The 14,258-nt window shown below is 61.8% G+C and overlaps 1 protein-coding gene across 1 annotated transcript; it reads left to right on the top strand.

Annotated features, from left to right (window-relative positions):
- The first annotated feature begins 3,182 nt into the window (after positions 1-3,182).
- HCRTR1 (hypocretin receptor 1) lies at positions 3,183-14,205 on the top strand. The gene is made up of 8 exons (XM_004603728.2): positions 3,183-3,666; positions 4,640-4,949; positions 5,067-5,245; positions 6,096-6,339; positions 6,632-6,747; positions 8,484-8,710; positions 10,295-10,416; positions 12,076-14,205. Exons 1-8 carry the CDS (start codon positions 3,358-3,360, stop codon positions 12,264-12,266), a joined length of 1,698 nt encoding a protein of 565 aa, XP_004603785.2. The 5' UTR covers positions 3,183-3,357; the 3' UTR covers positions 12,267-14,205.
- Positions 14,206-14,258: the final 53 nt, after the last annotated feature.

Genomic DNA, 14,258 nt, shown 5'->3' with positions numbered 1-14,258 from the left:
CACAGACACCCAGACACTGAATTTGTCAAATCTGCAAAGACCCTTTTTTTTTTTCTTTTTGGGTCACACCTGGCGATGCACAGGGGTTACTCCTGGCTCTGCACTCAGGAATTACCCCTGGCCATGCTCAGGGGACCATATGGGATGCTGGGATTTGAACCTGGATCGGCTGCGTGCAAGGCAAACGCCCTACCCGCTGTGCTATCTCTCCAGACCCTGCAAAGACCCTTTTATCATGCGCCACATTCATAGGAGCTGGGGGTTCAGATGTTGCAGTCTTAGGGGCTGTATCCTTAGACGATTGCCAAGGGAGTCACTCCCTTGAGATCACAGTCCTCGGCAGCAGAGCCTGGGGTCTCCCCCAGTGCCCCCCAAGTCCTGGGCTCCTAACCTTCCAGCATTAGGCTCGATGAACTGAGGTGGATTGGTTTCACCTTTGGGGTCATATGCTCCCCAGCTCATTCCACCCAGGCTCCCGCCTTGGGACGCCGATTTGTCTCTCATGCATGTCCCCAGCCCAGCCTGGAGGGCGTGTTTGTTGAGTGAGTGTTTAAGCGAGTGAACAGACAAGGTTCAGGCCCCAGCCTCCAGCTCATGAGTCACTATTGATACCTGAGCCTGGTCCCAGGCCCCTGTTCCCTGGGTTGATACAACAACAACACTTTATATTGGGGTCCCCATTTGAGACACCTGGACCGTGCAGCCCCCTCTCCAGTGTTAGAAGATGCACAAAGGTCCAGCACCCAGCCTGGACATGGACAGGAGGCCCCTGGGGTCATCTCATGTGCAGGTGCTTTGCCGTTGCTCCAACAGCAGTGCTGGGGGGCTTGAGGCCTGCCCAGGACCCGGCCCCTCCGCTCCCTCCCCAGGCCCAGCCACCCGGACCCTGTGTCCTGCCCAGATTTCTTTTTTTTCTTTTTATTTTTGGGTCACACCCGACAATACACAGGGGTTACTCCTGGCTCTGCATTCAGGAATTCCTCCTGGCGGTGCTCAGGGAACCATATGGGATGCTGGGAATCAAACCCGGGTCGGCCGCGTGCAAGGCAAACTGCCCTACCCACTATGCTATCGCTCCAGCCCCCTGCCCATATCTTGACTTGTTTGCTGATCCCCGTTCTCTAAAGGAACCCCTGCCCTGCCCGGGAGCTCCTGTCCACATTCCCAGCCAGCGAGAGCAAGTGGAAAACTCAATTACATTTCGATTAGTCCAGTCCCAGCCAGCCAGAGGTTCCTGTCAGTCACACTGGAATCCGGGGTGGGAGGGCGTAGCACCGGGGCCAGAGCCCGACCTGACACTCGAAGATGAATGTGACAGGGACCTGGGCTCCGAGGCGCAGGATTAGATCAACAGGCAGGAACTGGCTGGTTCCAGGAGAGAGGTCGAGTGGCCACGAGCTGACAGACAGTTTGGGCAAAGCTGAGGCTTCAGGCTGGCCCTCCCTGGCACAGGCGGCGCCAGGGCTGAGTGCCCAGCCCAGAGACAGGACGGGAGGTTCCTAGGTCCCTCTGGTGGCACAGGAACACTGCCTGCAGTTCCCAGGGGCAAGGGCAGTTGAGGCCAAGGACCAAACTAACAGCTCCTGGGGGATCTCTCGGGCATCACTGGCCCCTTCTAGGGCCCCAGATATGTCACCGAGCAAATGCCTGCAGCCTGCCGAAGAGGACCACCGGGTCTCTCCCACCCAGGCCACAGCCAAGGGTGCCAGACTCAGCTGCAGAGGGGTTGGGATTCAGGGCCTTTTGTGGGGTGGGGGCGGAGGGGGCCAGGAAGGACGATGGCTGCCCTGGGGTGGGGGCCATGCATGATCTGGGTCTGTTTCTGGGGGACTCCTCTTAAGAACCGATGAGACTAACTATAAAGAGAGAGCAGGTATGCAACCGTGACCCGTGGACAGACATATGGACCCTCATGCTAAATAAGTTTGGGGGTCTGGGAACCCTGTGGCCCTGAATTGTGGAGCTCTGGGCTCCAGGCTGAGGGCTAAGCCTTGGCTGTGGGGGGCTCCCCTGCCGTCCTCCCAGACACACGCTGACTGCTCCCTTCCACCTCGGCAGTGCCCCGCTGGCCGCCGCTCCCGTGGATGCACCCCCGTCCGCCTCCCAGCCCCCAGCCCAGCCCAGCATCACCAACACCGAGCAGATGACTCATCCCTGTGGGGCAGACACGCCGCCCTCCAGCTGACAACGCGAGCCCCACGCGCGGGGGATGCGCCAGGCAGAGCCACCGCAGCACACAGCGCCAGGGACCGCGCGCCCCCTCCCTGACACCCGCGCACGTGCCTCCCAGACTAAAGCAACAGCTCACGGAGACAAGCCGGAGCCGTCCGGCACCCCCTCAGGGGACCCCCATCATCAGCCCACCAGCCACAATCCCTGGTGCCTGGCGAGCCTGCACTCTCTGACTGAGCCACCCCGCCCCCTCACAGGTGCAGGCACATACATGTGCAAGCATGTATCACTCACCGGCCTCTCCTCCTGGAGCTTTCCTCTGATGCCTCTCTTAGTGAGCCCCCGGGACCCATCGGGATGCCAGGACACCCCTCATCCACTGCTGCTCCCTCCCACACATTCTGGGCCTAAAGGTGCTACTCCGAGCCTCTGGCTGAGCGAAGAGAGGAAGTTCGGGTTACCAGAGGGCGGGTCTGATGACTGCCCGCTGCCCAGCAGCTGGGGCCCGCTGGACCCAGCCTCTGACCTTGTGGTGCCCTCCCTGCTCCCCACACCCCTTCTTAGGTCTCCCAGCCCTGCTCTCACCTGGAAGCCTATCCCAAGCCCTGGCTAAATGGTGGGTGGACTGTGACCCCTTTGGGCCCCCCAGCTCCTCATACACCACAAGGACCGGCCTGGCTATGAGCTGGGGTGGGGGTCAGGGAGACCTGGAGGGAGGTATAGGCCTAGGACCCGCTCCACCTCTGCTGTGTGACCACGGAGGCCAGTGTGCCACTCTGTAAAATGGGGACGGTGGCCCCTCCCGGGGGGGGGCGGGGGACTGAAGGGAAGATGAAATGAGGCCACTGTTATTTAGCTCCTTGCCTGGCATCCAGCTTGGTAAATATTTGTTGGATTAATCGGCCCCTCTGTTTCCGCCTTCCTGCCTCCCACCTACATTTCCTACCTTTGGAGGGAGGAATAGGCTCGAGCAGATGGATCTGGGGGGCACATGGACTGTGGGGGCTGCCCCTGCAGCAGCTGAGCGTGGCTGGGGCGGGGTCACCCCTGCGACCCACCTGTGCCACATCCTTGTGGGCCCCGCACTGTGGCTCTGAGAAGATGCGGGGCACAGCCGCGCCCGGGCGGCCGGCGGAGGCAGGAGTGAATGAGAGAGGAATGAATGAGGGGCCGGCGGGTGCCTGAATGGAGGGGTGGCCGGCGAGGTGGCGCGCCAGGAGGAACGAGCCTCTCCCTCCGCCCTCCGGGTCTCCGGCTGGGGGCTCCCCTCCCCGCCGGCCCCCCCTCCCCGCGGCGCGCAGCCCGCCGGAGCCCGCGCCCAGCCACAGCCCGCGCCGGAGCCGAGCGAGCCGCGGCCACGCAGCCCTGGGAGGGGGCTCCGGGCCCCCTCCCCGCCCCTGCCCGGGAGCAGGACCTTCGGGGCCGGACGGCCGCGTCCCCGGGGCCAGGTGCACGGACCAACAGCCCAGGACGCCGGGGTCTTGCAGCCAACAGGTGCGGGGCGTGGAGGACCACCAGGTCCGGGGTGGGGGCCACGGAGGACCGACGGCGGCAGCCAGGAGTCTCGAGGGGCAATCGGTGGGGGAGGCGGGGACCCCCGCGGCTCTGCCCCTCGCTGCCCCTCCGCCCCTGGAGCTCCCCGCGGCCCTCGAGGCACCGGAGGTGCAGTCTGAGCAGTGGGTCCACTGGCGATCGGGAGCGCGGTAGGAAGGGGTCCCCATCCGGGAGGTCCCGGGGGACCGGCCGCCCCGCTACACACGTCTGGGCCGTCCCTGCCCCGCCCGGGCCGGATTTATGAATGGAGAGAGTGGCCTGCGCGCCGGCCCGGCGACCCCTGGCGGCCACCCGGCGCATCGCGGGCCCGGGGACGCCAGGTGGGGGACCACCCGGGGGGCTGCGCGCCAGGCGGGCCGCGGGGGTCTAGTCTCGCTCCTGGCTCCCCACGCCTCGCGCGCGTGGGTCCGTCCCACCCGATGGGCCGGCAGGTCTGCCGGGCAGGGCCGGAGCACGCCTCCCTTGAACATTTTTTTAATTAAAAGAATTCAGCCCTGTGAACTGACTCCACTCGGGAGAGATATTTGCAAATCCGCAGGGCTCCCCCTCCCAAACCTGAGATGTTAGGGTGGGTGGGTGGGTGGGATTTAGACAAACCTGGCCGAGGAGCTATGTGACCTTGGGCCAGGGCTTGACCTCTCTGAGCTTCCCTCTCTTCTCTCTTCGTCGACAAAGCAGGGATGCGTGGCCAGCGCAGGGAGCTCGGTAGGGCATCCCTGGTGGGCAGTGTGATCACCGTTTTGAGCATATGGGGAAACTGAGGCTCCCAGGGGCCAGGGGATCCCCGTGGCGGCGCTGACACGGACTCAGGCCTGTCTTCCCCGTCCACTTAGGGCGTGAGAATCAACGGGGAGTGCTTGTAGGCCAACTGCGCGGCGTGCTCAGGGCGGCCTGCCTTCCTTCCTTTCCGCAGGAAGCTTGGGGCTGTGACCCCAAGGCCCTGGGTGCCGGACTCGGGGCCCCGAGGTCCCGGGGCAGAGGCCTGGCTGCCGGCCCTCCGCAGGGCCCAGCATGTCCCAGGGCTGCAAACGCGCCTGAGCTCATGGAGAACCAGACCCGGCTTCCCACGGGCCTCGGGGAACTGTCCCCTGCACCTCCCGACTACGAGGACGAGTTTCTCCGCTACCTGTGGCGGGACTATCTGTACCCGAAGCAGTATGAGTGGGTCCTCATCGCCGCCTACGTGGCTGTGTTCCTCGTGGCCCTCGTGGGCAACACTCTGGGTAGGTCCCCAGACGCCTGGTTCCGGGAGGGGTCCTGGCCCTCCTCCCCCTGGGGGCGGGGCGGGGCGGGGCGGGGCTGTCTCACCCGCGCCCCTCCCTCTCGCCCCCCACCCCCAGTCTGCCTGGCTGTGTGGCGGAACCACCACATGAGGACGGTCACTAACTACTTCATCGTCAACCTGTCCCTGGCAGACGTGCTGGTGACGGCCATTTGCCTGCCAGCCAGCCTGCTGGTGGACATCACCGAGTCCTGGCTCTTTGGCCATGCCCTCTGCAAGGTCATCCCCTACCTGCAGGTGAGCTCTGCGCAGGCCCCTCTCACTGGCCTTTCACACAGTCTCTGCCGTGGTACCTGCTCCTGCGCGGACGGGGCCACTTGGCCGCGGATCAAGCCTCCCAACCCTACAGGGATCCCCTCCGGCCACACCCGAAGACACAAACGGAGCCCCCTGCAGCACATGCAGGGTTGGCCCCAGACACCGTGGGGAGAGGGGCGCAGCCAGCGGGGGCACAGGCACACAGGCCTGTTCTCTGCTCCCTGGGGTTAGGCAGGTTTGAGGCGCTTCCCAGGGGCGGGAGTGGATGCCCAAATGACCGGGAGAAGGGGTGGCTGGAGGCAGTAGTGGACTCGGGGCCATCCCTCAATCTTCTCCTTCTACCCTGGGGGCAGGGTTGCTCCTGCAGGCAGTGCCCACCTGACCCTCTGGCCAAGACTCATCGCCACCTCTCAGCATGAGACTCACGGGGAGGGGGGGACACCCCAGGGCCAGAGACCCACCTCCTGAGTCCCTCTTGCTCAGGGACTTTCCATTCCACAGAACTCTGGCAGCCCTGGGCATAAAGTCAGACGGAGGAGACTCAGAGGCAAACAAGGGACTTTCGTGGGTCCCTGCTCGGTCCCAGAGCAATGCAGGGCGGAGGCTGCGGTGTGCGGAAAAGGCCTGTGTGCCTGGGGTTTGTTCCTGGTGGGGGAGCCTCTGCTCCACATTCAGCCTCCCAGCCCTGAGTCCCGGCTCGCCTCGGCTCCTGCCCGGCCAGGGCTGTTTGCCCATCCTGCAGAGGAGGCTCAGAGAGGCCGCGGTCAAGGGCTTCTCGGCTGTGTCTCCCCTGGCTCCCGAGACCTGACGCTGTGTCCCCGCTGAGCAGGCCGTGTCTGTGTCGGTGGCGGTGCTGACGCTCAGCTTCATCGCCCTGGACCGCTGGTACGCCATCTGCCACCCGCTGCTGTTCAAGAGCACAGCCCGGCGCGCACGGGGCTCCATCCTGGGCATCTGGGCCGTGTCGCTGGCTGTCATGGTGCCCCAGGCGGCTGTCATGGAATGCAGCAGTGCCCTGCCCGAGCTGGCCAACCGCACCCGGCTCTTCTCGGTCTGTGACGAACGCTGGGCAGGTAAACGGAGGGAGCTCAGGGTGGGCCTTCCGGAAGCGGGTACCTCCGGGTCCTGCTGCCCGGGGAGGCATCTGCCAGCATTCTGGGGAGGTCACCCTCGGGGGGGAATCTCCTGAGAGGAGACTGCAGAGTAGGATACCCCAGGATGCCTCCTCTAGGGCAGAGCCCTTCTCTACGTTCACCCTCAGGGGAGACAAGGCCAGAGTCTCTCCGCTGTGCCCCAGGCTTGGGGCAGGGGCCACCAGTGGGCAGGCTGGGGCCCCCCAACCCTCGTTTCTTTTCTTCCCCTCAGATGATCTTTATCCCAAGATCTACCACAGTTGCTTCTTCGTGGTCACCTACCTGGCCCCCCTGGGCCTCATGGCCATGGCCTACTTCCAGATCTTCCGCAAGCTGTGGGGGCGCCAGGTGAGCTCCATTCTGGGGTCCCTGTTGGGGCAGGGAGGGGACAGGGCCCAAGGGAGCAGATAGTCATCTGCCTTCAGGACAGACCATTCTGGGAGGTATGGCACCCTAGGACATGTCACACGTGAGAGGAAGGGCCTTGCCCGGGCCTCGGAAGAGGAAACCACATCAGTAAGTAACGAGGTTGCCTCTCGACCTGCTGTTTACTGCACCCCTCACGCCCCGCTCGCCTTGCATTCCGTTTACTGCCACATATTGTCCCCGATGTACTGTGTGAGAAAGCGGAGGCGCAGAGGCGAAATTGCTTCCACCAAATCCCTCGGCCAGTGAAGATCTGGGATTAACTCCCAGACCTATGGGATTTGAGTTGCGTGTCCAAAAGCAACAGCTCTGTGTGACTTGCCGAATGAGGAGCGTCGTACACAGTGTCCTCACGGCCACCACCAAGAGAAGCAGTTACCTGCTTTCTAAAGGAGTGGGGCAGCCTCGTCCAGAGCCCGCGAGTGACCCAGCCTCTCTGTTCAGAACAGGCCTGCCGCCTTCCTGGTACAAACCCCGCCTGGGTGCTGGCCGTAAGGGGAGGGGTCCTTTGGTTGGAGTGAGGTGCTCAGAGGTCCTTGTCACTCCGTCATGGGAATGAGCTCTGAGTCAGTGCCTGGTCAGGGGGGGTGCAGACCAGCCCGTGCCCGGGCTCAGGAGGGACCCCCCAACTCTGGGCCATCACTCTCAGCCCTGTCCAGAGTGCTTCCCCTTGGCTGGGCAGGACTCTGGGTGGTGGAGGCCAGACGGCTTGGAGCCAGGCCTCCAACTCTCCCCGTCTGCTCCTCACGGCTCCAGGCAAGATGTCCAGGGTCACTAGGCCATCATGTACACAGAACCGAGGCTCGGGAAGGCAAGGGGAGCTGCCCAGGGCTGCACGGCTTGTCCACAGCTGAGTGTCCCGACGGACAGCCCCGGAAGCCTCTGCGGTTGAGTGAGTCAGGCTGCCCGGGACGGGCAGCTGCGAGGACTCTGGCCAAGCAGGAGCCCAGACACCCAGGCACCCACCTAGATGGGGCCCCACGCTCTGAGGTCCGACCCACACCATGCTGCCCGCCTGCTCACCCTTGTCTGGGTCTCGCGACAGCCGGGGTATCCGGGTCACACAGCGGACTCCCAGGGGCTGGAGTGATAGCACAGTGGGTAGGGCGTTTGCCTTGCACGCGGCCAACCCGGGTTCGATCCCTAGCATCCCATATGGTCCCCTGAGCACTGTCAGGAGTTAATTCCTGAATGCAGAGCCAGAAGTAACGCCTGAGCATCGCCGGGTGTGACCTAAAAAGTAAAAACAAAAAACAAAACAAAAAAACCCCAAAAAACAACGGACTCCCAGCTCAACCAAGGGTTGGGAGTGCTGGTTTAGGGAGGATGGAGTCAGCTGGGAGGCTGGGGCCTGGCCCAGAGTCCCGGCCTCCTCTGTTTCACTTTTTGGGGCGAGCTAGAATTGGAGCACAATACTAGCTCGCCCCAAAGCAGAGTGTGTGGGGGCGTCTCTGGAAAATGAAACCCAGAGCATCACCTTTTTCATGACTAGGAAGGTCCTTCCTCTTGCCCGGGAACCCTCCCTGAAACTTCCTCCATGCTGTACAAGGTCCAGCTCAGAGCGGGACCCCACCACCACCTCCAGCAAATGACCCTGTCTACCCCACTTCCCGCCACCCCCCCACCCCCCACCCCCATTGTCTGTGTGTGCTGGACAGATTCCCGGCACCACCTCTGCCCTGGTAAGGAACTGGAAGAGGCCTTCAGACCAGTTGGAGGAGCCAGGGCAGGGCCCTGGCACAGAGCCCCCGCCTCGGGCACGCGCCTTCCTGGCCGAGGTGAAGCAGATGCGAGCTCGGAGGAAGACAGCCAAGATGCTGATGGTGGTGCTGCTGGTCTTCGCTCTCTGCTACCTACCCATCAGCGTCCTGAATGTCCTCAAGAGGTGAGCACAGGCTCCCTGCTGCCCTGACCCCACCTCTCTTCCCTGCACAGCCTGGGTCAGCCCAGTTCTCTCTGGAAAGGGAGATGGTAGTGGCTTGTTAAATGTCTGGCATCACGGGGGCTGGGATACAGCCAACACATAGACTGCCTAAGACCCCACCTTCGTAGGAGAGAGAAATAAGTGTCCGGTCGCCCCCTTTAGCCGTGCATTTGTATTCTAAGGTTCTCGTGACCAGGGGCTAACCAGAGTCCAAATATAATATGTGCCAAAAGAAAATCACCCCAAAAATGGGGGGTTTGTTTTATTTGTTTGCCATATCTGGTAGTGCTAGGTGTTTGCTGGGGGTGAAACTGGTGGCTGTGTAAGGCAAGTGTTTTACCCAATGTGGTATCTCTCCACCACCCCCATAATCATAAAATTGTACTTATTTATTTTGCCAAGTCAGGGACTAAATCTAGGGCCTCACACATGTAAAGTTGCAGTGAAATATTTTAAAATATTATGTATAGGGAGGGGCTGGAGTGATAGCACAGCATTAGGGCATTTGCCTTTCACGCGTCCGACCCGTGTTCGATTCCTCCGCCCCTCTCGGAGAGCCTGGCAAGCTACCGAGAGTATCGCACCCGCATGGCAGAGCCTGGCAAGCTCCCCGTGGGGTATCTGATATGCCAAAAACAGTAACAATAAGTCTCACAATGAGAGATGTTACTGGTGCCTGCTCGAACAAATCTATGAGCAATGGGATGTATAGGGAGACCAGACCCATAGTACAATGCATGGGGCACTTGACTTGCACATGGCAGACCTGGATTCCATCCCTGGCACCCCAGATGGCCCCTGAGCCCCACCAGGAGTGATCCCTGAGCACAGACTCCGGTGTAAGTCCTGAGCACTGGTGGGTGTGGCCCGAAACAAAACAAACCAATAAAAAAGCAGAGTATATACTATTGCTCCAGCCCCTCCCCCATAATCATAAAATTGTATTTCTTTCATTAGAAGCTCATTCCTATCCATGGCATCACTGGGTAATCAGACCCTTGCAGGGCAGGCGGGACTACTGTACATTATGGCAGGTGGTGACAGGAGTTGGTGGGATATTTAAAATGTTTTTCTAAAATGGTTTTGAATTTCTAAAATTCCTAAATGCATTTTTTTGGGGAAGGGGGGAGAGGCCCTCTGTGCAGAAATGACATTTGAGCAGGAACCTGACAAAGGGTGGGCCCAAGCGGGCTGGGGCCTGGGGTGGTGAGTGGCCAGACGGGCAGTTAGGACAGTGGGAGCAGCCCTGCTCTGCATGCTTGCCTGCGACAGCTGTCACCTCACTTCTCTGAGCTCCGGTTTCCCTGCCTGAAGCAGGGGTGATCCTGGGATCACCATGTTGCCGTGTGGTGGGAGGAGAAAGTGGTGGGGCAGTCTTGGGGGGCAGGGGACAGCAAGCCGGGGACTCAGTCCACAGGCTTTGCAGCCAGAGGCCCCTTGGCACACATATCGCTGTGCCCAGGGACCCAAACCGTGGTCAGGAGCCCAGGAAAGCCCGCTGCTCCAGGGAGCCCACTTCTGACGGCTTCCCCTGTCCTGTCCTAGGGTGTTTGGGATGTTCCACCAAGCCAGCGACCGAGAGGCCGTGTACGCCTGCTTCACCTTCTCGCACTGGCTGGTGTATGCCAACAGCGCCGCCAACCCCATCATCTACAACTTCCTCAGCGGTGAGTGCAGAGAGGGGACCCGCGGGGGCCATGCTCCCCAGGACGGCAGGTTCCCCCCGCCCCCACGGCAGGGCGAGTAAAGAAGGCAGGGTAGAGGGGGATGTACCCCTGGTCCCCGCTGGTGACTCGAGTGGCAGCCCCCATCAGGAAGGGACCCTCCCAGTAGAGGAAGCTGAATGAGTGCCCCCCAGGGTGTGGCTTTGTGGACAGGCAGGCCAGTGGGGCAGGAGGCTCTGCCCCGTGCCAGCCCCACAGGTCCCGTCCCGTGAGATCAGAGCATACAAGTTCATCATGAAAGAGCCAGGCCTCTGGCAGGGGCCCTGGGAGCCCCCCCTGCTTAGGAGAAGGATGCTGAGTGCATGCAGGGGGTCAGGTTTGATCCCCTCGGCATCAGCAGGAGTGACCCCTGTGTGCAGAGCTGGGAGAGTTCAGGGCTCAGGGAGGGTCACCAGCTGCCCCAGCCTGGCGGTGTGGTCGGAACTGCAGGCGCTGTCCCCAAATCCCATCCTCTAGCTAGCCCTCTTGCTCTCTCCCCTGAAGTCCTGGCATTGGTGTCCCCTAGCCTCACCCCAGATCTCTCTCTGCTGCCTCCAGGTCCCACCTCTTTCCACTACCTCCCAGACATAGGGTGCAAATCCCCTGCTCCCCTCCCCCATCCCCTCCTCACCCTGAACATGGACTCAGCAAAGGTGTGACTCATCTGTCCCCTGGCTGGACACCGGGCCTGAAGGACTGGTGTTCTGTGCAAACCTGGACACAGATCATCTTTGACCAAGGGGCCAGGGGTCACTGTGAGACCCAGCTGGGGTCCAGCCGAGGAGGGCACAGGCCAGCGAGTGGTGCCAGGGAGGCAGACACGAGTGAAGGCAGCTGCCTGCGTTCCTCGCCTTCATTCAGTAGGCGCCAACTGTGTGCTGGAAAGAGACCCAGCTTTCCTGAGTGGCTGAACGCACTGGCCATGGCTGCCTGTCCTCCCCAGTGTGTCCCCCACAGAGCCCATGACTTTGGGGTTAGAAACAGATGGGGGCAGAAACAGAGCTCACAGTGCTGGAGTGTCCTCTGCGTGCAGGCGGCCCCTCTGACCCCTAGCACCGCATGGGCCCCTGGACACCACGGGAGGGACCCGTGAGCACCGAGCCAGGAGTAGGCTTTGTGTGTGCCCCCTCCATTCCCCTTCACAAATAGAAGCAGATCTGACTTCTGTGGGGGTGACCTTGGGCGAGCCACAGCAGCTCTGCATGTCTCACCTGCGAATGAGGACTGAGGACTCAGGCCGAGGCCCGGCACGGTGCCTACTGGGGCGAGGGGGCCCCCATCACAGTCTGTCAGCGTGGGCAGGGACAGGGAAAGCCTCACTCCAGATGGGGAGCCCGAGCTCCTGCACCCACATGCCGAGGAGGGCAGAGGGGACCTGAGGCCTCCAGCCAGACACAGCACTGGGAGCTGGGCTCCCGGCCAGAGGAAAGTGTTTCTCTCTGCGTGTGCCTGGGGCCTCCGTTTTCACTCTCCCTTCCCGCTGACGGAGACGGGCGGCCTTGGGGCTCTCTCTGGGCTGCCCCTCCCCAGCAGCTTGGCTGGAATCCTCTGGGTGTCCCTGGGCCCAAGGCCCCTTCCTGCTGTTCCCTTTCCTCACGGCTGGGTCTGTGTCTCCCCACCAAGGCAAGTTCCGGGCGCAGTTTAAGGCTGCCTTCTCCTGCTGCCTGCCTGGCCTGGGTCCCTGCGGCTCTCCGAGGGCCCCCAGCCCCCGCTCCTCTGCCAGCCACAAGTCCTTGTCCTTGCAGAGCCGCTGTTCTGTCTCCAGAGTCTCCGAGCACGTGGTGCTCACCAGCGTCACCACGGTTCTGCCCTGAACATGGGCGCATGGGGCTCGTGGGGCCGCCCGGCTCCCCCCAACTGCTGGATGCATCGTGGAGTCGGGCTGCTCCGGGACAGGCTTTCTGCCGTGTGACTCTCGGGAACTCGCTCCCGGGGCCGGGCATGCTCGGGAAAGCAGAAAGTGCTGTCAGCTGTCAAGGCTTGTGGGCAAGGTGATCACCGTAGACCCCCCTCGTCCGCCCAGGTGCCCCTGGCCTCAGGCTTAGGCCTATCCAGCAGGCAGCCCCGTGGGCTCCCCAAAGTCGCTGTTGCCCGGAGGCAGGGTAGACAAATGGGGGCCTCCTCCCCCGCACCTGGCCCTGTGCGTGCGTGCACCATAGACAGAATTCTGTCGGCTTTGGTGGTGTGATAAAACACTCTCCATGTGGCCATTTGGCATAGAGGCCAGCCGCCGGAAGCAACTGTAATTAAAAGCCGGGCACTGAATGTTCCCTTTCCTTGTCATTGCACAAAATCTGTGCTGCTCGAGAGGAGGGAGGGAGGAGGTAGGGGAGCCGAGACGACCTGCAGCCCTGGGAGGCCGTCACCTGCTGGAACACCCCCTCCCCCTGCCCCACGCTGCTTCCTGCAGACCTCTGGGTGTCCATGTGCCACTCCTCCTGCGGGGCCTGTCGAGATGCCCAGGACCTGGGGCCCTGACACACCTGTCTTCTCTTGGGCTCAGAGGGGGCACTCCGCAGGCTGTAGACCGATTTCTGGTTATCTTCATCGTCTTGGAAATTGGACTTGGCACTGATTGCCTATGGACTCACAGGACGGAAAGGGAAAGTCACTGGCAGCTCTAGACGTGCCCCGTCTGCCACTGAGGTGATTAGCAGCTCGCTGGGGCCTCAGTGTCTGCAGGTGGGCAAGGCCCCACACCACCAAGTCTGCGTCACTTGACGGATGGAGCCGGGAGCTCCGTGCTAGAAAGTGGAGCAGATGTGGCCTGCAGCCCACCACGACCACTAGGACAGCAGCGGGGCCGGCCATGCCGCCTCTCCTGGAGATGGCGCTTACGTGCTCTCATAGGCATAGCCGCAGCCATGGACCGTCCTGCCCCCTCCACTAGCCCACGACCAGGGATGACGGTGGTGTGCAGAATGAGGTCTAACTGATGCCCACGAGGGCCAGCCTGGGTCCTGAGCTCTTAGGCCCCCAAAGGACACCAGGGTAAGAAACCGGGGTTCCCGCAAATGTCTGGCTGGGTGCAGAGCACTGCAGCTCTGCTCTCCGCTCTGCCAGCAGTCTAGTGCCGCCACGGTAGGCTCAGATAACCAGAGAAGGCTCAGGGATGCTCAGCGGAGCGTCGCTTAAGAGCCTGACTCTCAGGTGAGAGGGCTTGGGACGATGGGCGGAGTGGGGCAGGGAGCTAGGAAGTGGGCACACAGGAAGAGGAGAAGTTGTTTTGGTGGCCCAAAAGAAAACCACGCGCGCTTTCACGGTGGCGGGACCGTTCGTGGTGCAATCCACAGCAGGGAGAGGTGTCGACTAGCCAAGATGGACACGGGGGCCTGCAAAGTCCATTGTGCTGTCACTGGATGGTGGCAAAGGAGGCTCGACCCTGGAGCACTCGGCTGTATTTGAGCACTGGCCTCGGTAGCATGGGGCAGCCCGAGAACGGGGCAGACGCCTCCACCCTGACACATCCACAGAGCCCCACAGAGCTGCTTCCCCAGCAAAACAAGCCAACGAAACTCCCACTTTCCCAGCTTCATCCCCCAAAGCAGGATTATGACCCCCGCTGCCCTGATAAGGTCCCTCAGGCAAAGCAGAATGTCTGGGCTCTTGGCCTTTGATTGAAATTTTGTCAGCTCACTACAGACAGTGTATACTGGTTATCACGCTGATCTGAAGATGTGGCTGGCAAGTACAGATGTCTGAGCTTAATAAACGTTATGACTTAATAAATGCTGTTTGTCTGGAAGATAAAAACTAGGGCTTGAACAAATACAAAGGCGATGCTCTAAGCATTCGGAGAAGCTGCT

Source organism: Sorex araneus, chromosome 5 (assembly GCF_027595985.1).
Source record: "Sorex araneus isolate mSorAra2 chromosome 5, mSorAra2.pri, whole genome shotgun sequence".
Lineage (NCBI taxonomy): Eukaryota > Metazoa > Chordata > Mammalia > Eulipotyphla > Soricidae > Sorex > Sorex araneus.
The sequence above is the reverse complement of the archived record's forward strand: the minus strand, read 5'-3'. Positions and strand labels throughout refer to the sequence as shown.